A 26,233-nucleotide genomic window follows, 5' to 3' on the forward strand; every position below is an offset into this window, starting at 1 on the left:
ACATCTTAATGAATACACCAATTTTCCCCTGACATTTTCCATGGTTGTAAAAGCAATTAATTGATAATATGGTTAATTGGAAACAAATTGGTAAAATTGCCCCGAATGAATGAGTGAGTGAAAGGTTGTTTTTCTATAAATGTGGCCCTGTGATAAACTTGCAACCAGTCTATTGTGAACCTCGCTTCTCGCCCGATGACAGCTGGGATAGGCTCCAGCATCACCTACGACCCCGAGTGCAGGATAAGCGGAAGAAGATAGATAGATGGATGGATGGATGGTAAATGCAATTAGCAGAAAATTTAGTAAAAATAAATAAATAAATAAAGAAAGAAATAGACTTCTCCAAAAAATGATCCATGTCTAAAAAATATTTAGTTGACGGACCCAAACATGAATGTCCATATATGAAACCATTGTATCATGCAAAACAAAACAAGAAATGAGCAGCAACTTCCTGGCCCGATTATTTCTGTACTTTTACCATCAGTGCGTTTTGGACTGGTCAGACATAAAAAATAAAAAAAGAGAAATTTTGCACCTCTGAAGCTTTAATTGCAAGGATCATGATCACAAATGACAATTTAGTGTAGTTAGGCTTATATGACAGAGGAACATAAACAAAAAGGAGCCGAAAAAGTACAGAACGGGCCACATGCCTTTTTTTCCCACCAAGTCCCAATAATTTTACTTTCAGGTTGCTGACCCAGGATAAGTATCGACCCTGCTTGTTTGGATCAACAAACCTCATCATACTTGACCAAAACTAACCGTTAATGTGATTCCAGCCAAAAGTAAATACGGTAACATTGAAAGAAACATGATAACGAGGATATGTAGAGATAATGTAATGAAATGCGGCAATTGTGAAAGGAAATGTGGCAACAGAAAAAGGAGGTAGGTGACGGAGCGAGGGAATGTAATAACAGGGGATCTTCTGTTCTTAAGGGTACAGAAATTCGGGAGATGGGATGGCAATTATGGTTACGGAGAAGGAACAAGCTAATGAGCGAAGCAAATGCAATAGTGGGGGCCGAAATTAAATCAGAGAAAGGAAATGAGACCAGGGGAGGCAATGAAATAATGATGGACAGAAGTTCGGTAAGATGGAATGAAAACAGTAAAGCTGAAGGAAACCAAGTTAGAGAGAAGTGAACGAGTGGTGAATGGAAAGAGAGAGGAAAAACTTTCAGGGGACAGAAACATGACAAGGGGGAAAGAAACGAGGTATGACGGAAGAGGTTGAAAGGACACACACTAAGGCGGGGTGGGGTGGGGGGGGCAACGCCTTGTTTGTCACTTGTCTTCCTCCTCATCAATTTCTCTTCTTATGAAATTCCACCCCATAATCATATACTCCTCTTTTATCTTTCTCCTTCGCACCTTCTTACTCAGACCCCCTCGAAGGCCCCCACCTCCTCCTCGTTGCCTTGGGGATACAGAGGAATCAATAGGGACTGACAGCGGGCTTAGCCAATAAGATTCAACCACTGTAGTAGAGCTTTGCACTCATTGGCTGCTGGTTGCAGGGCTGTGTGTGTGCACAAGTGTGTGTTTGCGATTGCGTGTGTGTGGAACAGGAAGAGAGAGAGGGAGAAATAGAGTGATGGATGATAACCTCTCTTAAACAGCAGAGGAGAGGAAGGATGGAGGAACGACAAACAACCTCTTGGTGTCTCTCTCTCCTCCCTCCCTCTCTCTCCACTTTTTTTAATTCTCTCTCTGTCGCTTTCTCTCTCTCTCTCTCTCTCTGTCCATGTTTTATTTCTTTCTCTCCCAGTCCAACTCTCGCTCTGTCTCTTCTGTTGCGGTGAAGAGAGAAGAGATTTGTTCTTAGAGATACTTCAATCGCTGCCTTTAACATGCAGCGCTGCTTGCCCTAAACAAAACACACGCACCGGCACGCACACATGCACATTGAAATGCGACGGTGTTGCAGCTATGCCAGGAATACCTGCTGAATATCGACTGCTGCACGGGACATTAGCAACACTGGCCGGTGAGTGTATTCAGTTCTATGCAATGTGTGTTTGAGTGTGTGCACGCTTGTGTTTGAGTGTGAGTGTGCGCGCCTGAGCGTGTGTGTGTGTGTGTGTCTGAGAGAAGACTGCGGTAGTCCTTGAGCGCGGTGGTGGCTCAGCCTGCGGTTCTGACAGCCAAGGGGGGAAAAGGAAACAGGGACGGTGGGAGGGGGAGACAGTTTGTCGCATCTTTCATGTCCCCTAATGACACGTCTCAGTAAAAAAGGCAGACCTGTGTCGTCTGCGTCTATTGATCCACAGGTTCAAGAACCAACGCGAAGCCGCAGCTGGGTTTTATGGCATAGAGGAGGCTCATCTGCTTTCTGCGTAGATATCTGTGTGTGTGTTGCAGTTTTTTTTTGCGGGGGGAGGGAAGTTGAAAATAAGCACTGGGCCATAGGTCATTGGCCTCTGACGGCCAAAAAGTCCTCAACCTGTGGCCTCACGCTGACCTTTAGGCGAATACGAATAATCAAACAGGACTCCTCCCCAAACTTTTTCATTCATGCATGAATGTTCTGGAAGGCGTCACATTTGTGCAAATCCCCTGGTATTTTTTGTGATTTAATATGATAATCATTCTTCCTTGCAGGTTTTTTATCTATCAATGCACGACTTTGAGGAAAATTCACGGTAGCTTTCTGTTCAGAGTGGTTGTAATATAATACTAGTTGATTTTGAGCCAAATAATTCCCTTCATCTCTGAGAAAATACATTTACTGATTATTTGCTGATTCATGGTTGATCTTTAAGAAATTCATCGCCTTTTCTTCCAGTGGCATCTGAGACAAATGAATTGAACATCTCCTCAGCAACAAGTGTGAATTAAATGCTAACCTGAAAATCTTTATAGAAATTTCAACTAAATACAATGGACATAAAATCAGCTTTAATATATAACATTAAGAATTAGAAGTTTATTATAAATTTGTGATTAATATTTTGAATATTCATCGTAAATTCCCTGGCTGTTTTTTGAAACGTCTTTCACACTTATGAATAAGAAATATGAGATGACATTTTTCATTCTTTTGCTTTTTAAGGTAAATTTTTAATGAATTCTAAGAATTCCGAAAATTTTAAAATAGGATGTCATACATTTCATTTTGTGTTTTTTTTTGTTCCTGCAAGGCATTTTTTCGTCATTTTGGGTCTTAATTTTAAGTTAACAAGTTGACATTTTGTTGGTAATACATTTTTTTTAATTGTTTGATTCGGAATATTCATTATTCAGAATGTCCTCCTGAATTTTTTATTTCTAACTAACATACACACTGTAGGCTTTTGAAAATAATAAACAAATCTGCGAGAGGTTACAATAAAATGTTTTCATAATTAGAGAAAGCAAGATTTTTTTAAAATAAGAAAATAAGCACAAACTAATCTGTCTGACGCTCCGTGGCCTCGTGTAATCTTTAACCTTTTTGCAGGAGGGGAGCCGATGGAAGCGTCTGAGCTCTATCAGTCTAGCTGCTATGTGATCAGGCAACATGAGTCGGCTGCTGCTTGCTCCCGAATGTCGTCAGGGTTTAACAGTGCACATCAAAGGTGCTGCTCTAATGGGGAGGGACGACGTTTGTGCCGCCGCCTGACTAATTTAACACAATCTCTGTCCCTCTTGCTGTACTTAAACGCTGCTCATGATTCACGCCAGCTAGGCCACGGGGTTCTTTTCAGTTACGAACCTCCATAATCAAGCTTGTCACCCTGACTGTCCAACAGCTGCACAAAGTAAAAGAAAGTAGCTTACTACTACTTTCTAAATGGTAATTTCTACCGGATTTCATTGTGATTGTAAGTTGATTTGTTATTGAGTTTTAGAGGAATGGCCACCTTTGCACCAAATATTTAAATAAATGCATTCTTTTCTTTGATTTCTTCTACATCAGTGTTCATCCTTCATCCTCATTGATTATCTCTCAGAGGGATCGGATCACTCGGTGCAACAGCCAAACTCGGCCATTTTTACACGGTCATCAACTGATCAGTCTGATCACACTTGATCATATCTTTCCTTTTGCCACTGCAGATTTTGTACGTCGAGTTTTAATTAAGACACTGGCTTTCGACTCTCAGAGCCGCTGTAAAGACAAACTCCATGACACGGACAAGTCTGCGGTGTTGATATTAAACCACCTGCCGCCTCCTCCTGGAGGTCTACACATGTACCGCCATAAACCAACAAGCAGAGGTCACAGGGTTAACCTTTGTGTGCGTGTGTGTTTGCATGTGTGAGAGGATAATTAGCAGCAGACGGGCAGCTGATTAAAAAGAGAAGTGTGACTCATGGGACTGCAGGCTGACTGTGAGGTCCAATGCTCGAGATGCTAACAAGGAGCGTTTGTGGTAGAAGGTTGTGTGGGTGCATGGGGTGGGGGACGGCTTGACTGTCACATGAGAATGATTTTGGGGGTGAATGCAAGATGGAGAATGTGGAGAGTTGATCTGAATTGTATATTTTGGTTTCAACAGTCACATAAACCGGTTTAACAGAGCAACAATATGCCCCCTGCAATTTTTGTTTCGTCTTTGGATGAGCTATGTTATTTTCGCTGAGCTCCATACTTGAGTTCTCCCTACTTCTGGCCATGATGGTGTGTTTCCATGGAAACACAGAACATCATACCACATTAACCACACATATGAGCCACATTTAATAAATGTGAAAGTTACAGAAACTAATTTATTATTCCTAGAAATATATCAAGTACATGTTGCCTAGTTCTCAGATGTTGATAAAATAAGAGATCACCGTGACTACAGTCAAACAGGTGTGGTCACATTTTTTTGCCTAATGATTTACTTGTGTGTTGCTTTGTATGTATTTATTCAAACTTTGAAAACATGGTCAAATCCTAAGCACCTTTTATTTTATAAAAATACAGTGACCTGATATATGCTTTACTTTCTTATTAATATTTCATGACGCTTATTGAAATACAAAATCACATTTATTCAAACAATATTATCATATCTAGGGAAATCTTTAGTCTTGCTCACGGCAAAGGTTCGTTAATTGGTATGGTACAACAAATTAATAAACTCTCGTGACAGCTTGGAATAGCTAATGTAACAGTATATTGGGAATTTGTAAAACCATCTACAGACATTTGGATGAAGTGATTGAGATTTCCAAAAGAAAGATGATACAGAAATCATAATACAAGCCCTTTAACTTCTGTCAGTTTCTACTTATTAACCAGTTATGTCTGATATAAACTGTCACAACATCTTCAACAGAGGATTTTTCAAATGTTTTCTTAACTAATGTTACTTTGTGAATCAGCAACATTTCATGACTTAAAACCATTTAATCACAAGGATCACAAGGCAAGTTGCGGAAAGTTTTTCAAAAATGTTCCAGGAAAAAGTGTTTTTTATTTTTTATTCTTATAATGGTTTTATTTTGTTCTACCAACCCACTGAACACAAGGTTAAAACTGTGCCTCGGAGTTACAAATCCCTGCTTTTTCGAACTTGACAGGAAAGCTACCTGGCCAACTTTTCTTAGGATTTTGTATCGACACTCTGAATGGATGCATGTAGCCAGACTGTGAAATATTCATGTATTTCTCAAACAGTCAACAGAATGAGAGTGCTGTGGAGTGAAGGCCTGATAAAGTGGTTGCATTTTCTGACACAGCCCGCTGCTGCAGCTCCTTACAGACCAGCCGGCTGGGAAAACAAACAAACAAACCAAAAAAAAATCTCCTAGTCTCAAATAAGAAGGCAAGAATGTTTCCTGCCTATGTATGTTTTAAGCTAATTTCCAAAGTACTTTTTTTTCCTCCTCAGATTTACAAAATTGTAATTGGAAATCATGCCAGAATAAGGTGAAAAGGGTTATTCAGTGCCAAGTGTCATAAGATTGATCCCCTTTCTGTTTTTGATTAAATAAAAATGGTGGGCTGTTTGGCTGCATCAGTCAGTGATCAGATTCAATAGAGAGACGATGTGATGAAAATCCAGGATGAAAGCTGATGTTATTACCGCTGGAGCACCTGAAATATCAATGTTTGTTTGGCTTGTAGGTGGAAATGTGACTGTCAATGACCTGATGTTGAGGTACAGATAAACAACTTTGTAATTTAAAAAATGCAATATGGGGGGGGGGGGTGCATTATTCATTACAGGGAAGCTGCGGTAACAAGTCTGTGTTGGCGTTCATTTTAAACCAGGTTGTGCCCAAAAATGATGAGGAGAGATTGTTTTCATTGTACTCAAATCTGTTTCACCATGCGCATGGAGACGGTTTCAGTCTGCGACAAGAATGAGCTAGTTTATAAGATGCAGGTGAGATTAAGACGCTCTCGTTTAAGAGGCAGCTGCTTTCCATTTCACTAATTTCATTTTATGCTAATTTCAACATTTTCATATTACTCAATGATCTTCTGCTTTGTAGATGAAGGAAATACTCCCCTAATATTTACACCTGACAAAGAAAATCAGCAGTAGATTGCTTTCAAGCTTCATACAAAAGGAAAAATGTGTGTCTGCCTTTATTTTACTGAACCAAAAGTCTAATTGTTGACTTTTGGTTGTATAATTAAATGTGATTGTACATATGTTATGCAAATATCTCTGTACAAAACAGTAGAATGAATCACTTATGAAGTAACATTTCAGAACCCATAACTTTTTTTCATGCAGGAGAACACAAGATTATTACATTGTATTGTGTCCCCATATATTCAGTAAATGCATTTATCTAATGCAAAATGCACATGCTTGCATATGCAAGGATTGGATTATATGGCTTGAGACGTCACATTTTAAGTCAGACTGCCTACAGGACTCAATCATGGAAGTGATCGAGAAAAAAAAAAGAATTTGGTCTTCAGCCATTTCTTAAATAATTAAGTCTGGCTAGTGCCTTAAGTCCTTGTTTGGATGGAAGTGCCAGGTACCTTTCATTGGCAGAACATAGAGAACAGGATGTTAGTGCACACCTGAATGAGTGACAGCATGTTTTAGTGACTTCACCATCAAGGCTTTATTTTGATGAAGTAAAGATGAACAGAAACCACTTATCGTGTGCTTTTCAGGGCTGGTTAACGACTAAATGTGCAGATTTCCTGCAGCTCATCAACAGATGCTTGAGAGTATTGCTAGGAGACCAGCAACACACTCAAGTAAGCGTGTAATATTACAAGAGCCTACACCCGGAGTTGTACTATCTATTCAGATATGGTTGGGTAGTAGGGACTAATCTGTCTGGTGCTACACAGTTAAACCATTATGCAATAATGGAGGCCATGCAAACATAAAAAGTGTGGTTAGTTAAAAAATATGAATCTCAAGTATCGGGTGGAGACGAGTAGACCCAAGATGGATATTAATCAGTTGGTGCAATGTTTATGATTACAGGGACTGATAGGTTAAGCAGAAGGGAGCTTATTTTCTTCCGTGCACGGATATCATCAGGATGGGAAGATATCCGTGTCAAGGCTATTAGGAAGTCTGGTGGAAATGACAAGAAGAGATGACTGTCATCAGCATAGCAATTGCACAAAACCACAGGAGCTGATGACGACACCAATTGGGGTAATATACACAGAAAAGAGAAGGGGGCCGAGCACTGACACATAAAGTGGCCCTGTGGATAAGCCATCTGGCTGTGTCAGCTCCACCCTCCAAGACACCGTACATGGAACAGCATGGATCATATTCTAAGATACTGCTCCCTCAGGATGTGTGTAAAAGTGGACAGTAAGTGTGTCATAAAACCTCCTGAACACCATGCTGGCTGAATTAGGTGCCCTTTTATCAGCAGCAAAGCACAACATCATTGACTTTAGGTCGAATACTGATACAATGTCACAAACAGGAGTTAACCAATACTACATCTGACTATACTTCATTTCCAGATCACTAACTCATGGATAACAGTACATTTACTATTTAAAAAAGATGTGTTAATAAAAATCAACTGCACAGATGACATGCAAGCTATTTCGCTTTTCATTCTTGATGAATTATTTACAGTTGTATGCAGCGGGGAATCTGAAAACGTGCTGATTTTTCCAAAATGTCATGCGATGTGGTTGATGTTGCATTAAGAAGGGACATGACTCCCAGCTTTTGGTTAAGTAAGAAGATGGAAGTAAGCAGGAGAAATTGAATGACCGTGTAGCAGCGTCCCCGGAGAGCAAGAAGAAAAAAATCCAACATTAAACACTCCATTTAACATTCAAACCCTTCACACTTCATTACGACCTTGTTTTTGTTATTACCTAAATACTGTACAGGAACACATTTTCTATACTACTGTGAACATAAACTATGATGGCTGTTTCAATTTACCCTAAATAAGTTAAATTCTGGTAGAAAAGGGTGTCTGGATATCACTTGTACATGATGATTAGATAAAATGCTAAACTATCACATGATTAATATTAAGAGATTTCTGTTTCAGAAGATTAATTCATTTTCATCTGAGCAGATGAGAAAGCTAAAATGGATGGATGCAAGAGAGGGGATTCAAATACCGGGAATGGAAATGAGCAATATATTACAATGTAATAAGTCCAAGTGTCCCTCATATATCAATCTTTTACTCGGGGCTTTAAAATTATTTTGCAGACATGGCTCATATGTGGTTCATGAAACATTCATGTCTTCCCATGTCCAGCCAACTATGATGAGATGGTGATAAATGCTGCTTCAGGTAAAATCTATTTAAATTTCCCATCCTGATATGTTCTTGATTCTGATGCCTTGCCCCTGGAATGTAAGATGCAGAAAGACTAATTTGGACATCCAAAAATGACATTTCTATTTTGTTTTTGGATCTGTATTCAACATTCTATGACCATAGACAGTTCATGAAATGTCAAATAGTATGTCTAAGGTTAGACCAAGCCAGTAACAATGAACTTTCACAGGGATTTGTATAAAACATATTTGGCATCATTGATCTGACCTTTATTTAACAAAATTAAAGGACCAAAAAGAAGAAGAAGATCTTTATCATTTTTCTGGTAATTTCTTTATAACCAAAATTAAAGTGATGTTTATTTACACATGGCATTTCTCATTTTGACACATTTTAATTGACGCATAAAAAATGTGTTAATCATCATCAAGATGATAAATGTAATAAAGAACTGAAGAAAATAGAAATTGCTAATGTGCGTATGCTTAGAATAAAATCATGTAGAGCAGTTTTCCAAATTAAAAAATGATAAGATATCATGGCTGGATTATAATAGCCCTCGCCCTTTTCCCAACAGAAGTGAATGAACCACCTCAGTCTTCCAAACATGCCATAAAGCAGCTAATATATGCATGAAGTGTCATCACTGGTCCTTGTCAGCAGCCTGCTGCGTCGTCCTGAACTGACAGCTTCATCTACTGCTCTACACTCAGACACGGCTTCTGCACTCAAGGTCACAAATTAATCAAAACATCAATATGTGCAGTTGACATAGGCACAGCCTGCCGTGGACCTGTTGTCTGCGCTGGCGACACCCATGAATAATGCAGGGCAGCGGCAGTGTCAGACTTTTGCAGGCTCGTGGCCGAGTTTGATTTGAAGCGTTCACAGCAGCATACGTGGGGTTGAGAAGCTGCAAAAATGAACATATTTTTTGCCTATATATAAATATATGTGCGTGTGTTTTTAAAACAATAATATTGCCAGGACACTTTCTATTTGCCGAGTATCCTCAGAAAGTGAAGTAGAATTTTGTATTTTCCTGCTTAATTGGCGCACAGACCTGCCCTTAACATACATTATTTCAGCGCTTAAAAGATGTTTTTTTTTTCAATTTAATTACAAAAGAGTAATAATAACATGCGTTTGAGCAAATTCCTCCACCACAAACTAAAAAGAATTTAAAATCCTTTTTTCTGGTTCCAAACATGCCAGGTTATCTACATAATCATATTTTAGAATTCCAATAGCATTAGGGAAGCAATAAAATCATAGAAGGCTGAAATGGCTTAATAAGTCTCCTAAATGTCAATATGTCCTCATATCTCAACAGCAGCCGGTTATATTGGCCTTTTTTCTCTCCCCCTCTCCCCAGATGGAAACTGACACCAGTGACGGCAATGGAGGATAATAATGATGGAAGACAGTGTGATCCGTCCCTGGCGCCCCTCCCCTGCCTCACTGCTGTGTAGCGGCACACCCTGAAGGATACAGCCACCTTGACATATCACGGCGTGTACAACAACTTGGCACTGACCGAGCAGAAAGGTTGCCAAGAGCTGGGAGAAGGCAAGGCCAAAGCTTTAGGCGTCAGCAGAAAGTCTTGCTGTAATAAATGAGATTTTTTTTGTAAAGCTAACCGCATTTATAGCTGAGTCCAGAATTAGCAGTCGAAGTGAGCACAAGATGAAGGAGGGGACTGTGGTGGCCTGCCTGCTGGCCGAGCTATCATTGACTGGTCTGGTTCTGGGCTCTGGTCGCTGCCCGGCATCATGTCGCTGCGACATCCGCCCCTGGTTCTCACCCAGCTCTATTTATGCCGAGGCAGCTACGGTAGACTGTAATGACCTGGGACTCTCCCAGCTGCCAGAGAGCCTCCCCTCTGAGACACAGGTGCTACTCCTGCAGACAAACAACATCGCTGCTTTCAAGAAGTCACTGGACTATTTGGCCAATCTCACTGAGATCAACTTGTCACAGAACAACATTTCCTCGGTGGGAGATGCTGGCATCGGGTCTCTCCCCAAACTGCTGGCACTCCACCTGGAGGAAAACTGGATTCAGGTGATGTCGGACGGCTGCTTGGACACGCTGCCGAACCTCCAGGAGCTTTACATCAACCACAACCTGATCTCCTCGATCAGCGCTGGGGCGTTCCAGGGGCTGAGCGCTCTGTTGAGGCTCCATCTCAACTCCAACCGACTGAGGAGTGTCAGCCGCAACTGGTTCCAGCCCCTCATCAACCTAGAGATACTGATGCTGGGAGAGAACCCAATCCTCCAGCTGACAGACAGGAACTTCCAGCCGCTGGTGAATCTCCGCAGTCTTGTGCTGGCCAGAATTAATTTAACAGATATCCCAGATGATGCTCTGGTTGGCCTTGAAAAATTGGAGAGCTTGTCGTTTTTTGATAACTTACTCAGTCAAGTCCCCCGGGTGGGTCTTACAAGAGTTCGGAACCTGAAATTTCTTGATTTGAACAAGAACCCCATTGAGCGAATTCAAAGAGGCGACTTCACAGACATGTTACACCTTAAAGAGCTCGGCATCAACAGCATGCCCAAGCTGGTGTCCATTGACAGCTTTGCCCTGAGCAACCTACCCGAGTTAACCAAGATAGAGGCGACTAACAACCCAAGGCTGTCCTACATCAACCCACGGGCTTTCCACAAGTTACCCCGGATGGAAACGCTGATGCTGAACAGCAACGCTCTGAGTGCGCTGCACCACCAGACTGTCGACTCACTGCCCAACCTGCGGGAAGTCAGCTTGCATAGTAACCCCATCCGCTGCAATTGCGTCATCCGCTGGGTCAACATGAACCGCACTGCCATTCGCTTCATGGAACCGGATGCCTTATTCTGCAAGGAACCACCCGAGTATCAGGGCCAACATGTTCGGCAGGTAACACCGCTTTAAAAATGTCTGATGCCAAAGTATAACAGTTTTCCAATCATTTTTTGCATACCTCCTAATCATTTCTTTTTAACTGTATACTGCAGTTTCTGAAGTCTACTAAAGTATTTCTATGCTACAGGTGACTGTGTATGAGTCAGAGAATTTTAAGGAATTTCTTCCTCATGATTAGCTCATTTCTTGTGCTGACTTTTAGGTGCACTTCAGGGAAATGACAGAGATCTGCCTCCCCCTGATCTCCCCTGGAAGCCTGCCAGATCAGGTTAAAGTAAGCCGCAGAAGTTCTGTGTCGTTGCACTGCCGGGCATTTGGGGAGCCAGAGCCTGAAATCTACTGGCTGACACCATCCGGACATCGAGTTCTGCCTGGGAGTGTTCCTGGCAAGTTCCACATGCACCCTGAAGGAACCTTTGACATATATGACGTGACAGAGCAAGAAGCTGGCTCATACACCTGCGTCGCCCACAACCTTGTCGGAGCGGACCTCAAGTCGGTCACTGTAGTGGTGGATGGATTCGTTGCCAAGGTTTCAAATCAAAATTTACGTTTGTTTATTATGTCTATCCAGTCAAATTCAATCACCGTTTCCTGGGAAACCACAAGCCGCTCTGTGCTGCAGCTGAACTTGTCCATTCTTGGTGCCGGTGGCCTTGTTGCAAGGCTGTTCACAGCTAGGTTGCCGGCTTATGTCACCGATTACCACATCACGCCACTGAGGTCGGCCACACACTACCAGGTCTGTGTCCAGGTCACGGCAGCGGAACTGGGTCCCAACTGTGTCAATGTGACCACGACGGAGCAAGCCCCACAGAGGACAGGAGAGGACTGGGACGGTCTTTTGATGGCGGCCTGTGCTGCCTTTTTTATTGTGGCTGCTGTGGCGAGCTCTTTCATCTATCTATCTTTCTATAGCAGGGGGGTTTACACCAAATTGATAGCAGACCCCGAAGTGCCGCTTGCTGGCTCACATTTCGCTTCCTCGCCTTCTTGTCTGGAAGTTTCTGGAATAAAGGTTAGCACAACTGTAATCGAGCTACCAAACGAGTCCATGTGAGGGATATCGTGTGTAAAGGGATTACCGGACGATGGAACTCTCTGCCACTTTCGAGAAACATTTTGCACAGGAACCCCAGAGGTATCTCATTTACATAACCAGCTATATAAACTATTTTGTATTCCTAATCTGTGTCATTATATAATGAGCTTAACAAGGCTAATGTCTTCACTATAATCTCCATGGCTACTGGTGATGGATGCAGTGCAGCCAGAGTTAAAGCACAGCAAGAACTTTTGTGAGATTGATTCAGTGTCTGCGAAACACATTTAATTGTGCAAAGTGAAGATAGTTTATAATGACAGAATAAGACAAATCTTGTTAGTCAAGTGTGAGATAAAACCAACTAATATGTAAACAGTTTTATGAACCAATACATTTTTCATTAAACTTGTGTGGAATCTTATAAGTACAATATTTTCCTGGTAATTTTTTTTTCTTTTACAGCAATGTGAATTATGGAAGTTAATGTACTGATATAATACTCAAAGAAAACAGAAAGAGATTTTTTTGTGTAAATGTCAAGTGTGGAGTAATGTAATTTCTGAATGATTTACAAGTTAATGCTGCTTTTTTTTAACAATTTTTTTTGTTCCAATTGTGACATTATTTTAAGATTACTTGCTGATTTTTAACATTATTAGGTTATTTCATGCTGAATTTTAGCTTATTCCTCAAACATTAGCACCCAGGTGTGAGCATGAAGTGAAATGCTAATTTGTCTGCGTCTTTGTACGGCAGATGTTGGAAATATGAAACAAACACAATTAGACTGACTGCCCTCTGAGGCTGACACACACACACTAAAATGCAAATCTGAGTCAACATAACAGTAATGTAAGATGTTTTTGTCCATGCATCCCTCTGTGTGTGTGTGTGGGTGTGTGTGTGTGGGTGTATATATGAGTGCGTGTATGTATACACAGCGGCATTGACTTTAAATTGCTTTATATTCTTTCATTAAAAATCCAATATGGATCCCCAACACAAAGCTGTGCTTGGTGATGAATCGGCGTCACACGCAGACTGATGCGGAGCATTTATCAGCCGGGATCCAGCACTTCGGACAGGGCTTTTAGAGCGCCACCATTTGTCACCGCCACCCGACTGAAATACGGCCCAGAAGAAACAAGTAGTGAGGTCAGCAAGAACACCGTGCCTGAACTGCCGCCGCCATCCTCAATGACCGAGGGAGAGACAGGAGAACAGGTCAGCAACTGTCGGAATTGTTGGCCGTGGCCTTGCTGGTCAGTAACTGATGAAGGTGAGGTTTATTAATCACTCAAGGTTACTTCAATATTTTCCCTGCTTTTGCAGTGTCTCTCTTGATTTGTATGTTTATTTAATTTATTTATTATTTACTATATTTATTTACTTAGCTGAAGATATGTTTCTGTTTGGAATTTTTTAAATTGGAATAACCCTTAACTGGCAAAGAAATCTATAGAAAAAATTAAATAAAGGAAAACTTTTTTTAACGAGACAGCAAAATGCAGATATATCTTTAATATTATTTGTATTTATTATCTGTTATATTAAAGGGTCCCTTCCCAGTGGATTCTGGACTGAAATTGAATTTAGTTTGTCCCCGAGAGGATCATGTACCCAAGTGTACATGATTCAACATTTTCTGCCAGACCATAAGCTCTGCCAATAACATTTCAAAAAACAACATGGGCGAAAAAAAAAGCAACTCGGTAATTGGTCACTGCTGCTGATGCTCATAATATCTGTTTAGAACAGGTCTATAGTTCCAACTGACCTGAATCCCAGAACGGCACACAAATCAACCCTTGACAGCCTGGAATGGAAACATCCATATCAATGCATTTCAAGGTCCCATTTGGCCTTACAAGACATGGTACCATGAAAATGTTAATGTGCCAAATTTGGCTGCAGAATGGTTTTTGCCCCCTCAGCAGCTGCTGCAGCATGTTGGGGGAATAGAGACATAGGTGACATTGGCCAGAATTGGATGCCTTCTTGATGCAACTCAAATCAAAGTTTATGACAAAAAGTTCCTGAGACATGGGCCAAAACCAAACGAAATCATCCATGGAAGATTATTTTTTTATATATTGCAGTCATCCTGATTTCTTATTCATTAACATAAAATCTTCAAGTTTACTCGTGGCATATTTCCCCCTTGATTTCGGTTTTTATGAACTGCGGCTACAACATGTGGGATGAATAAAAAAACATGTGGATTGCTTTGTGATTGGGATTTGGGTAGATGTCACAAAAGAACACATAAAAACTGCCGCGTGGAACTAAGGAAAAGCTGGAAAGAAAGATAGCTGATCCACGGCTGCAAATCTAGTCCAGTCACGGGTTATTAAATCTGCTGTATATACCTGCCAATCCTGCTCCGTGTCATTTCCATCTAAAACTCCATGAGAAGGAGCGGTAATCCTAACGGAAGACGCTAATATTGTAATAATATTATAATATCTTGTCCTCTGCCTCTGCCATATGTTACGGAGCCTGCAAACACTTTTCTCAAGATCTATTAGCCCATCACAAAAATCTAGGTATTTCCCTTGGCTTGGGACATAAACACAAGAAAAGCCTTCTGTCTGCTGGGAGTCAGTAGTCCGCTGTCAAACAACTCTTCTAACCTGGGTGCATTTGCAGTGACATAAGAGTGAATGATTCCCTACTAGCTCAGTGAAAGAGCCTTTGTTTTGGTTCAACTTCTTATAAACCTAAACTTCAGACTTCTTCTTTTTTTTCTGGGAATATGTTGCTACTTTTTCTGTGTTATATTTCTACGTTTCAAGCAATAAACCGCTATTATGCTAATCTATTACGTCTCTGTGACACATAGCTATTTTTAATAAATTCCTTGCGAACTCTGGATAAATATCTTGCTGATTTTAAGTTGGTTTATTACAGGATTTCAGGAATGTCTTCGGCAATGCACATATCAAAACCCTTAATGCAAGATGTTGTCAAACATAAATAACATTCTAAAACAAGTCAGTCGTGTGCTTTCCCAGCTTGTGGCAGTCTGTGGCCGCACACCTTCGGCAGATTGCCATGCATTGTTGGGGAGAGCAAGGCTGGCATTGGCTAGCAGCAATCAGGAGAACTTAATGGCTGGAGCTTTGGTCTCCCTGGTTTCCTGGTCCTTCCCTTTTACATTCACTCCTTCCTCAGGCTCTCTGTCTCCCATACAATTCTCGTCTTGTCTGTCGGTCTATCGTTCTGAGTTTGTTGGGGGCTTCTCACCGCCTTTGGCTATCACCTATGAGTTTTAGGTGCCTGGGTGTCATTGCCTTTTCTATCCCCTTCATGTCCCTGGATGTCGTTGCTTTTTGCTTTCCCCTTTGAGCTCCCCAGCCCTGGATGCTGTCGTCTTTTGCTACCCCCCCCTTGAGCGGGCACCTTTTCCAATACCCACGCAAGTTTCAGGTCCCAGTGTCGTCACCTTTTGGGCATCCCCTGCCCTGTAACCACGCAGAGGTTCACCAACCTGGCTTCCCTCGGATGAGTTTGGATGCCAGGATCCTTCCTACAGCACCGCCCAGCGGTTCTCCTGCTGCCACGGTCCTCCCAATACTGCTACCCAACAACCCAGCACCTAGCTGTTCAGGGCTATCAGAGTCCTACCGACACCACAACCCAGTGCTGTCCTGCCTGGCCTCATGGTATCCATGTCACCTCTCATGAGTCCCTTGCCCACGGTCGGACTGTTCATCCAATGCTGCCACTCTAAGTAAACTTGTTTTAAACTGTCTCTTCTGGCGTGGAGTCTTGTGTTGGCACATGGGTCCAACCCCAGATTCATAACACTTATCATTTATTTTATAAATAGTTGCAAGAGCCAAACTTATGACACTTCCTGAATGTGAATGTTGGAGTGTGGCAATAAATCAACAAAAATTTGCTGGACATCACAAAGATAGTGTGCAGCTAATGGCCTACACATATTGTAAGCATAACATTAAACAAATTAAAAAAAAAACTTGAGTTCCAGCAGCCAGGCGACCCATGTCTAAGGGATGAACTGGAGTGGTCCTAGAAATGCAAAGCAGTCCTAAGTAAATGTTTGCGAGCAGAGATGAATAAAAGTTGGTTCAGAGGAAATAACAACTCTGAGGTAGTCATTCATCAGCTAGAATGTTCTAGGCAGTCGATTTGTTGAGGAGATCCAAAAAAATGTAGAGAGAAATATAATATAAAAAGCATCAAGGTAGCTTTTAATTAGCAAAAAAGGTGGGATATTAGTAAAAATCACTGGTGAAAAATGAAAAATATTTTACTGCCTTGAACACTAACTTCTTAATTTTTTGAAAATATATCTATGGCATGTAAAGGTCTAAAAGAGCTGTTTTGGATTATTTTCTCTATTTACCTTTACTTTTTTTTTCCCCCACTCAGACAGAATCCAGTGTTCTGAAACAGACTGGTTCAACCCTGCTTGTGTTTTCTAAGAACAGAAATGTCTTGACAGACACTCGGGATGGAAACACTTACATTAAAGCTAGAGGTCCTTGAGCATTTTCTCATCAACTTTGAGAAGATTGATGGATCTATTTTCTTGGGCTACAGAACACGGCACTCCATGAGACAGGAGGAAATGACTGTTCAGCCTCGACAAAAACACCTCAGAGTCATAATATCATCGATCCCCGGAGCATTTCAGCAGCAGGCAGACATTCCCATCGATTCTACTGTTACGTCCGGTGGCCTCCTTCTGTCTGGGCCATTTCTGGGTGCATTTTTGACAAGAGGGGCATGTTAGAAGATTGGAACAAAAATAAATACCGGTAAATAACAAGCAAGCTGACAAAACAAAAGTAAGATAAGTATTTAAAGTATGGACAACTTTGCCTTCTTTTTTGATGCCGTCTGGTTTGCTTGTACATAAAATTGATCATTTTCTTTTTTTTTTCGCAAGTTGAGATGATGCCATCTGAGGTTTTGGAGGACAGCAGGATTCGGCTTGTCTTCTCTTGACTTTGCCCTGTACTGACAATGCCAAAAGCCACGTGACAACACTGGTATTACCAACATTTGGTATATGCCTTTGAGTCACTGCTACTAACTGTAAACTCCAGAATAATTTTTAGGAGTTGATCACAAAAATCTTGTCTCACAGGTCAATAGTGTTGCCTCCTCCTCCAAAACAACTAGAATTAACTCTGACTTCAGTGCAAAGTAAACAAGCAGACAGAAAGAGAAAGAGAAACAGAAACAGACAGTTAGAGAAAGAGAGAAAGTCAGTGTGCGAGTCCTCCATTCTAATCATCTTACATAATACAAAATCCCAGCAATATGAAGTACATAATACAAAATCCCAGCAATATGGAGTAAATGATCACATTTTTACAAAGTTTTAGATGAAGTGCGAAGCTCAGAGTCATGGTCTCAACGTTGGCATTACATGATAACATCAACTGACCTCCCTCTCTTGTGCAGCACCTCAGACCGCTGATGTGGAAGGAGCTGCTGACAATCTAATCTTGGAATGGCAGGTGTGAACGGCAGAACGAAGGTGTACAACCCGATGCAAGGAAGTGAAATATTTTTTGTTTGCACAGTCGGCAGATACATTTTTGCATCCTTTTTTTGTGGTCACATTTTCGATTCGGGTGTGTTTTCTTGCATAATAATAACTATATAAATAATAACGAATAACTACTCTTACTATGGAAATATGCATGTATTTACATTTTAATTTTACTGTCTGTGGTACATCTGGGTCAAGTTTAGAGTTTCAAACATTCTTTCTTTTAAAAATCCAACAAAATGTAAATATGCAAATTGGAAATATTTGGTAAACTGTGAAAATCACCAGATAAAATGAGCCAGAAGCAGCAAGCTGATTCTGAGCACTGTTTAAGGAATGTCTCCTTGAAAGTAGGCCGAAGGGAACATCAGACCATGAGTTGGAGGCAAATATCTGATGGAGGCAGTTGGTCCAAAAAGGAGGGGGTACGAAGAAAAAATACACAGAGCCGCTTCCAAAGCTGGTCTCTGGGGAATCATAGCTTTGGAACAGTGAGAGGAAGTTGTGTCTTCACAGCTACATTCTCTGAACCCAGACTTCAGCTCCAAGACATTAACTACTTTCTGATGTAATAATATTCTATCTTTTTTTTCCAATATAGTCTGGATTTAGGAAAATAATTACACAACAGCTTTGATGTTTGATACAAGACCTCATAGTGGTGATTAGCAAAATAGAAATATGTCTGTTAATGTCAGATAAGCTGGATTTTATTTTTTTTTGTTTGTATATATGACAGCCAAATAAGCACAAGATATGGGGGTCCCTTTTGATTAAAATCAGTTCAAATGGGATCATTACCTTAACAATCCTTGGTATGTTATTTAAGTGCTGTTACATTAGTTCCAAAGCTTTCACACACTGCAGAATGGGATCAGACCAGATGGATGTAGATGTTTGTCTAAAAGAACAGTGTTGAAATAAAGTCTGTAATTAATATTCTTATCGCTGTCAACCTTCTATCTGTGCGCCATTGAAGGCAAAAGGAAATTATGAAAAGAGCAATCAATTATTGCCTAAAGAGAGTGATTGACAGACGGGAAAGACACGAAATCAATGCCATTAACAGGAGCAGTCGAGGGATAATGAAGCACATCTCCTCCACCTTCCATGTCTGTGCCGTTTGGTCATAGCATCTTGGGTGGTGAGACTGATGCTGCCTGGTGATGCTGATGGGTATGACAATAGGGAGTGGGAGGGAGCAGGGGTGGGATTCTGGGCAGGGAGGTCTACTCTGATCCTGATCTCTGCCGTTATCTCCAAGGACGTCCCAGTGTCCTGAAGGTCCAGGTTGAGGGACATCAGATAACATGACAATTAAGTCTGGGGATCAATAGGTGGAACTGCTAGACATAAAATCTGACTGGCTGCAGTTATTATAGTGGAAATACATTCAATGAATGTGGGTTGGATCCAGTAATTAAAACGTAAAACATTCCAGTTTTTTTTTTTTGCTTCCGGCTTTTCAGATATCAACCCAAACGGCATATGAATACGACGAGGAGCTGAGAAAGTCTGGCAGTCAGAACAAGGAGATTGGAACTTCAGTACCCAATGTAAAAAAAATATGTTGAAAAACCAGAAACTCTGCAATTTGAGACTGCAGTCTTCTTCAAATGTGAAGAAAATTTTATAAAGTCTGATTTAAATAACTGGAAACTGGCCAGACCTGTAAGAAGCCCATGAAATATCTGAATTTTCCTCAAAATAGGCCCCTTACTTGACTCAATTGGTAAGCTTAACCTGATTTTTTTCACTAATAGGCTGTTAGTTGAATATATCGATTGCTACTATTTGGAAAACGATCCTGTCTGACAGCAAGACAACGATTACATAGCTTGCTGTTCAACAGGTCACTAGAATGGCCAGTCACTTATTGAAGGCCTTTACCTTCGGGAGGTGGTTGAAGAACCTGGTGATACATATTCAATAAGACTGGTGGTCACTTTAATGGTTGTCTCACTCACACACCTGTCAGCCACGTAAGCCAAACTGGAACCCGTATTGGACTTTTCTCAATGAGACAAGGTGTTTCGCCAGCCTGTCTGTTCACATGAGGTTAGCAGAAAGGCCAAACATGCAGAATGGTGACATGTAAAGACATTTAGTCCATGAGCCAACCTGCAAGTTAGTCAGTCAACAAGGCAGCCCAGTTATTCAAACAGCCAGGAAACCTTAATGGCCCCTTACGGCTGACACCAATTTGGCTCACTTGGGTGAAGATTAACCTCAAGTGGTTCATCCTGTTACCTACATTCAAGAGTGTCTCTAAATATCCTCATTTCAGTGTGGTGTGTGAACGCATTGTGCGTGCGTGTATTATATGTAATCAGTAAGGGTATTAAATGGGAGACAACAAAACAAACGTGCCAAGGCTACATTGCAGGGGAGAATATGCCCACTGGGAAAGAACAAGCAGGGCTTATTCTCTAACGCTTATTAAACATTACCAGAATTTTAAGATCACAAGTTACTGTGGTCTGCAATTGACTGGTGACCAGCCCAGGGTGTACCCCGCCTATCACCCGCTGGGATTGGCTCCAGCATCTCTGTGACCAGCGACCCTGAGTGCAGGATAAGAGGCAGACGATGGATGGATGGATGGATGGATGGATGGATGGATGGATGGATGGATGGATGGATGGATGGATGGATGGATGGATGGATGGATGGATGGATGGAGGTTACTGTGGTGATCTGCATGTTCCTGCCACCTGGCAGCAAAGCCCAACTCTGGAAGCAGTGTATCTGGTATCCAAACAAAGTAGCTGGGGAGACATGGTTGCCTAGTTGTCAAAAATACTGAAACAGCAAGATTGATGAAAGAGACAAAATTACACCAACCAATGGTCAGGACAATGGACAAAAGTAAGTTGTGGTCAGTGTTGATGACAGCGCCACTAATGTACATCCAAAAATAATCTGGGTGAAGTAATATGTATACAAGCACTGTAAAGTCCAATATTTTTCAGTACATTACATTATATTACAGTCATTTGGCAGACACTTTTATCCAAAGCAACTTACAAGAAGTGCAATTAAGTCTCTGAAGATCCGAAGTACCAGTAGTCAGAAGTCAGAAGTGACCACTCACATACATACATTCATTTCATCCTTTTTTTTTATTTTTTGCAGGGGGGTCGGGGCTAAGTGCATTTAGTAGGGTAGTGCTTGGTGAAGAGGTATGTTTTGAGCTCACGGCGAAAGATTGGCAGCGACCCCGCTGTTCTGAACTTTTTTTGGGAGGTCGTTCCACCACTGAGGAGCCAAGACTGAGAAGAGCCGAGATCGGTTCGATCGGCAGCCAGGGGCTCTGAGAGATTGGGTGGACAGTTGCCCAGAGGTGGCAGATCGGAAGGGACGGGTAGGGACTTGTGGCTTGACCATATCCATAACCAGTAAGATATTAAGAGACCTGGCTCCCACATGATGGGCATCCATATGGAATTTTTAACAGCCGAGAAAATTACCAAGTAGCAAGAACCAGAACACAACAAATGAGCATTTTCTCTGCTATTGAAAATCATTATCAGAAAATATAAAATAGACAATCTTTGCCTTTAGTTTTAGTGAATTAGTAAGAGGTGATGCCCAACCTCTCAAGACATTGTGACATTTCCAATGATGTTGATAAGGTATCATTTCCTCATTTGTATATGATTTAATTTATCAAGTATATCATTTCTTTTTTGTCACTGGGATGGGATTCTGTTCTATAGCCTGGCTTGACAGACACTGCCCAACCCCTAAAGTGAGGTAGGTCATTGTTGATCTCTTGATCAGGGGTTGATTGGTCAAAAAAATGCCACAAAGTTGGATCGTTTCTGGAAATGTTCAAGATGAAGTCCCAACATATCCAAATAAAATACTGCACACCAATGAACTGCCTTTTCTTATATGCTACTAATAATGGGGTTCAAAATATCTATTACCATGGTATATGCCTTCCAGTCAGCAAGACAATTTATGATGAGTCAGATTGGTGTTATAAGAAAGCCATTTCAAGCTGTTATTGGTATAAAAAAGAAGTTGTTATCCTTTTGAAAGGTCAAATTTTCCTCATAAATATCACAGATTCCTGTTGGATCAATACAGTACCCCCCTGTGAAAAGTGAAAAAGTGTAGTTTGGAGACGTTATTCACTTTTTTAATGTCAGCCCAACCCTGGAAGGCACAACTCCAGTTAGTGTTATAAAAGCTTATTCAAATTAGATTTTAGAGAGTTTTTCCAAACAGCCTTTTCACACACTAGTCTGACCAGGCTTTATTAGCCCAGCTGACACACACACCCTGCAGTACTGCAGGGAGAAGACTGGGGTAAAATGAAGTGTGGGCCTCAGGCTAGTTCAAAGGCAAAATCTAAGTCGCTCTTCTGCAACATGGCAAGTGTGTGGTCACCAGGGCTGAAAATTCAACCCTCTATCATGTACCTCATGTTGTGCACTGTGAATATTTTGGAAAATCATCCCATTTTCTTCTGGCTTCATTCTAACTAGTTGTGCAACTGCCACCAGCAGTGGCAGAGGAAATGATTTTCACACATGAACGCCAAGCAAATTGCTACAGATAATGAGAGTAAGATTAGCTACACCTTGGGACAAATGACACTTAGGCATTACTCTCTGCAAGAAAAACAGTAAAACATTTAAATACATGCCACCTACAGGAACAGGATTTCACAGAACAATTCAGAATAAATTACTGTTACCTTAACATTAGCTTTCAAAGATGTTACCATGCTGAGTGATTGAATCCATGATCACTTAACCTCAGAATCCAATCATTGAGGACAGCTGTTCATTCAGACAGATTTTCCGTGCTTTTCTGTTTACTGATACATGTTACCACAGGGACTGGAGTGGAGTTTGTAGAACTACTCAAGAACAGTGAGACCCCTTGGGGCACATTTATGCTCAGCATTAAATATGGATGCGGACGGAGCCCTCAGTCCATTCTCTGTGTTTATTTCGTAATTCTGTACGTTTTCATGGAGTTTGAGAATGTGTAGCCAAATGTAGTAAAGGGAGACAGGTAGAGACAGAACTATATTGACAGATGCTAGAAGAGTGATGGGAAGCTGATGAATGGGGAAAATGAAAGGGAGGGGGAGGATAGAAGAGGTGACTAATGTAGACCACAAAGTAGCAGAGATTTTTAAAAGTGAAGTGAGGAAGGCAGTGAAGAGGATGAAGAGTGGAAAGACAGTTGGTCCTAATGATATACCTGTGGAGGTATGGAAGTGTCTAGGACAGGTAGCAGTAGAATTTCTGGCTAGATTATTCAACAGGATCTTAGAGAGTGAGAAGATGCCTAAGGAATGGAGAAGTGTGATGGCTCCCATTTTTAGGAAGAAGGGGGATGTGCAGAATTGTGGTAACTACAGAGGGATAAAGTTGATGAGCCATACAATGAAGTTATGGGAAAGAGTAGTGGAAACTAGATTGAGAGCAGAAGTCAGCATTTGTGAGCAGCGGCATTCCTTCATCCTTCGAAAGAGGACTACAGATGCAGTATTCGCTTTGGGAATGCTAATAGAGGAATACAGTGAAGGCCAGAGGGAGCTGCATTGTGTTTTTGTAGACCTAGAAAAAACATATGACAGGGTGCCAAGAGAGGAACTTCGGTATTGTATGAGGAAGTCTGGAGTGACAGAGAAGTATGTTAGACTGGTGCAGGACATGTATGCTAGCTGTGAGACAGGGGGGGCAGTGTGCTGTAGGTGTAACAGAGAAGTTCAGGGTGGAAGTGGGACTTCATCGGGGATCTGAGCCCCTTCTTGTTTGCAGCGGTAATGGCCAGACGACTAGACAAGGTTAGACAGAAACCGCCATGGACCATGATACTTGTAGACGACATTGTGATCTGTAGTGAGAGCAGGGAACAGATTGAGGAAAATCTTAAGAGATGGAGGTATGCTCTGGAAAGGAGAGGAATGAAGGTTAATTGCAGCAAGACAGAACATATGTGTGTGACTGAGAGGAACCCAAGTGGAACGGTGTGGCTACTGGGAGTGGAGATAAAGAAGGTGGAGGATTTCAAGCACATAGGGTCAACAGTCCAGAGCAATGGAGAGTGTAGAAAAGAGGTTAAAGAAACAGGTCCTAACAGGTTGGAATGGGGGAGAAAAGTGTAAGTGGTGCTATGCGATAGAAAACTATCATCCAGAATGAAAGGAAAGGTGCACAAGACAGTGGTGAGACAAGTGATGTTGTATGGTCTAGAACCAGTGACAATAATGAAAAGTCAAGAGGCAGAGCTAGAGATCACAGAGATGAAAATGTCGATGTTCACTTTGAGAGTGACAAGGATGGATAGGATCAGCACATATTCGATGTTTTGGAGAGAAGGTCAGAGGCTGAGATGGTTCTGTCATTACAGAGAAGGGCTCCTGAATCTATTGGTAGAAGGATACTGGAGTTGGAGCTTCCAGGCAGGAGGTCTAGAGGAAGACCAAAGACAAGATTGATGGACTTAGTGAGAGAGGATACAGAGAATAGGGTTTGATGGAGAAGGTTGTTTCGCTGTGGTGATCCCTGAAAGGAAAAGCCAAAAAGAAAAGAAGAAGATCATTGGTTAGAGGAGCCTAAGCATCCTGTGCCAAACTTGTACAAACATACTCATCTATTAGTGTGCATGCTGAGTTGGGCCAATTATGCACATCAGAGACACTCGAACAAAGAAAATAATTATTCGAGAGCTTTCTTAGAAAATTTGGGTGAGAACAGTTTCTCAGTATAACATCCTTCTTCAAAGAGTGCTCTGAGAGAAAGGAGAAGGCAAACGACTTCCTCTTTGACTCATTCTTAAGTTGACAATTTGATTTCTCTAATTAGGTCGAAACGATTCAAAGGACCCCATTACTCTCAAAATGTTTACAGAAAAAGCAGACGTTTGCTGCTCGATTCATGTTCTGAATCTCATGTACAAACCTTTCAAAAGGAATATTTACTCAGTATGAAAGGGAACGTTCCCCTTTTCCCTCAAAAAAAAGCACGATATAAAATCCTTCATATTCTGTCCTGAGTTAGAAAAGCTTTTTAATATTTATTATTATCATTGTGTGTTTTTTAGCAGACTGGCACTTCATCATCCCAATGGCAAGGACTGATTTATTCAGAGGCTTTATACATGCCAGCCTTTGTGTTACACAGCAAAACTGGGAATTCATAACTGTCAACCTCAAGCCCAGAGGGAGGCAGACTGTTAGCCATTGTTAGGTTGGTCCATAATTCTCGAAGAAAAAAAAAGCGAATTGTGTTGATGGCTAGGTAGGAGTCAGCCACTCTGAATTTGAGGAATCCTATGGGAACTTTGGCAAGTAGATCTGTGGTGAGTTTAAAGGACTCAGAAGGGCAGAGCAATGCTACCACTGAGACAAGCCTGATTTCTTGGCAGACAAATAGGAAAACTGTCCCAGGTGTTTCTTCTTGATAGACACTGCTCACATCTGAATCAAGTTCTGTCCTGATTGACGCGTCCTGAAGGGTTCAGGCCTAAGTTCAATTCTAATTGCTGAGGCCAGTTTTGTCACTGTGCGGGTTAGCAGACCAGATTTTACTAAGCAGTGAGTGTATTCTCCTTCATATGTGCCTTGTTTACTGGGTTATTAAGACATTGTATATCTGGATATAACTATTTGTATGGTTTACTAGCAAATCGTCTTCTTTTCCTTTCGCCTTTTCCCTTCAGGGATTGCCACAGCGAATCAACTTTCTCCATCTAACCCTATTTTCTGTATCCTCCTCTCTCACACCAACTACCTTCAAATCTTCTCTGGTAGTTTGTTTACTAGCAAATCAAAGCTCATATTGACCTTGTCATATGAGTTTGGTGTAATATATCTGACACAGACATTTAACAACCACCAACACCAGCCTGCAGTTTATTTGCATAGTTGCATTTCGGGTCACAAACTTCAGCATATTAATCCTTTTATGGGTAAACCAGGCTACTGGCAATAGGATGTGATGGCCTCACCATTCACAATTGGCGGTACAGCTAATCTCGTTATAAGTGACATTTTCAAGATAACCATGTGGAAAAAAGATAGGCACCTTCCTTAGACCTTTAAA

At 41.3% G+C, this 26,233-nt stretch overlaps 2 protein-coding genes across 2 annotated transcripts in view; one reads left to right on the forward strand and one right to left on the reverse strand.

Annotated features, from left to right (window-relative positions):
• immp2l (inner mitochondrial membrane peptidase subunit 2) overlaps positions 1-26,233 on the reverse strand; it is a 97,557-nt gene that overhangs the window by 7,632 nt on the left and 63,692 nt on the right. The gene's annotated exons all lie outside the window — the stretch shown is intronic.
• On the forward strand, positions 1,608-13,637 carry LOC147214027 (leucine-rich repeat neuronal protein 3-like). Its single transcript, XM_086142656.1, has 3 exons — positions 1,608-1,999; positions 10,052-11,580; positions 11,789-13,637. Exons 2-3 carry the CDS (start codon positions 10,363-10,365, stop codon positions 12,644-12,646), a joined length of 2,076 nt encoding a protein of 691 aa, XP_085998782.1. The 5' UTR covers positions 1,608-1,999; positions 10,052-10,362; the 3' UTR covers positions 12,647-13,637.

Source organism: Fistularia commersonii, chromosome 35 (assembly GCF_037954325.1).
Source record: "Fistularia commersonii isolate RoL2024-O1a breed Wild chromosome 35, RoL_Fcom_v1.0, whole genome shotgun sequence".
In the NCBI taxonomy this organism is placed as follows: Eukaryota; Metazoa; Chordata; class Actinopteri; order Syngnathiformes; family Fistulariidae; genus Fistularia; species Fistularia commersonii.

Excerpts from the sequence above, each read along its gene's own strand:
- LOC147214027 (XM_086142656.1), top strand. The coding sequence starts at position 10,363 with ATGAAGGAGGGGACTGTGGTGGCCTGCCTGCTGGCCGAGCTATCATTG. Across the intron at positions 11,581-11,788 it reads AGGGCCAACATGTTCGGCAG|GTGCACTTCAGGGAAATGAC; the intron begins GTAACACCGCTT and ends GCTGACTTTTAG.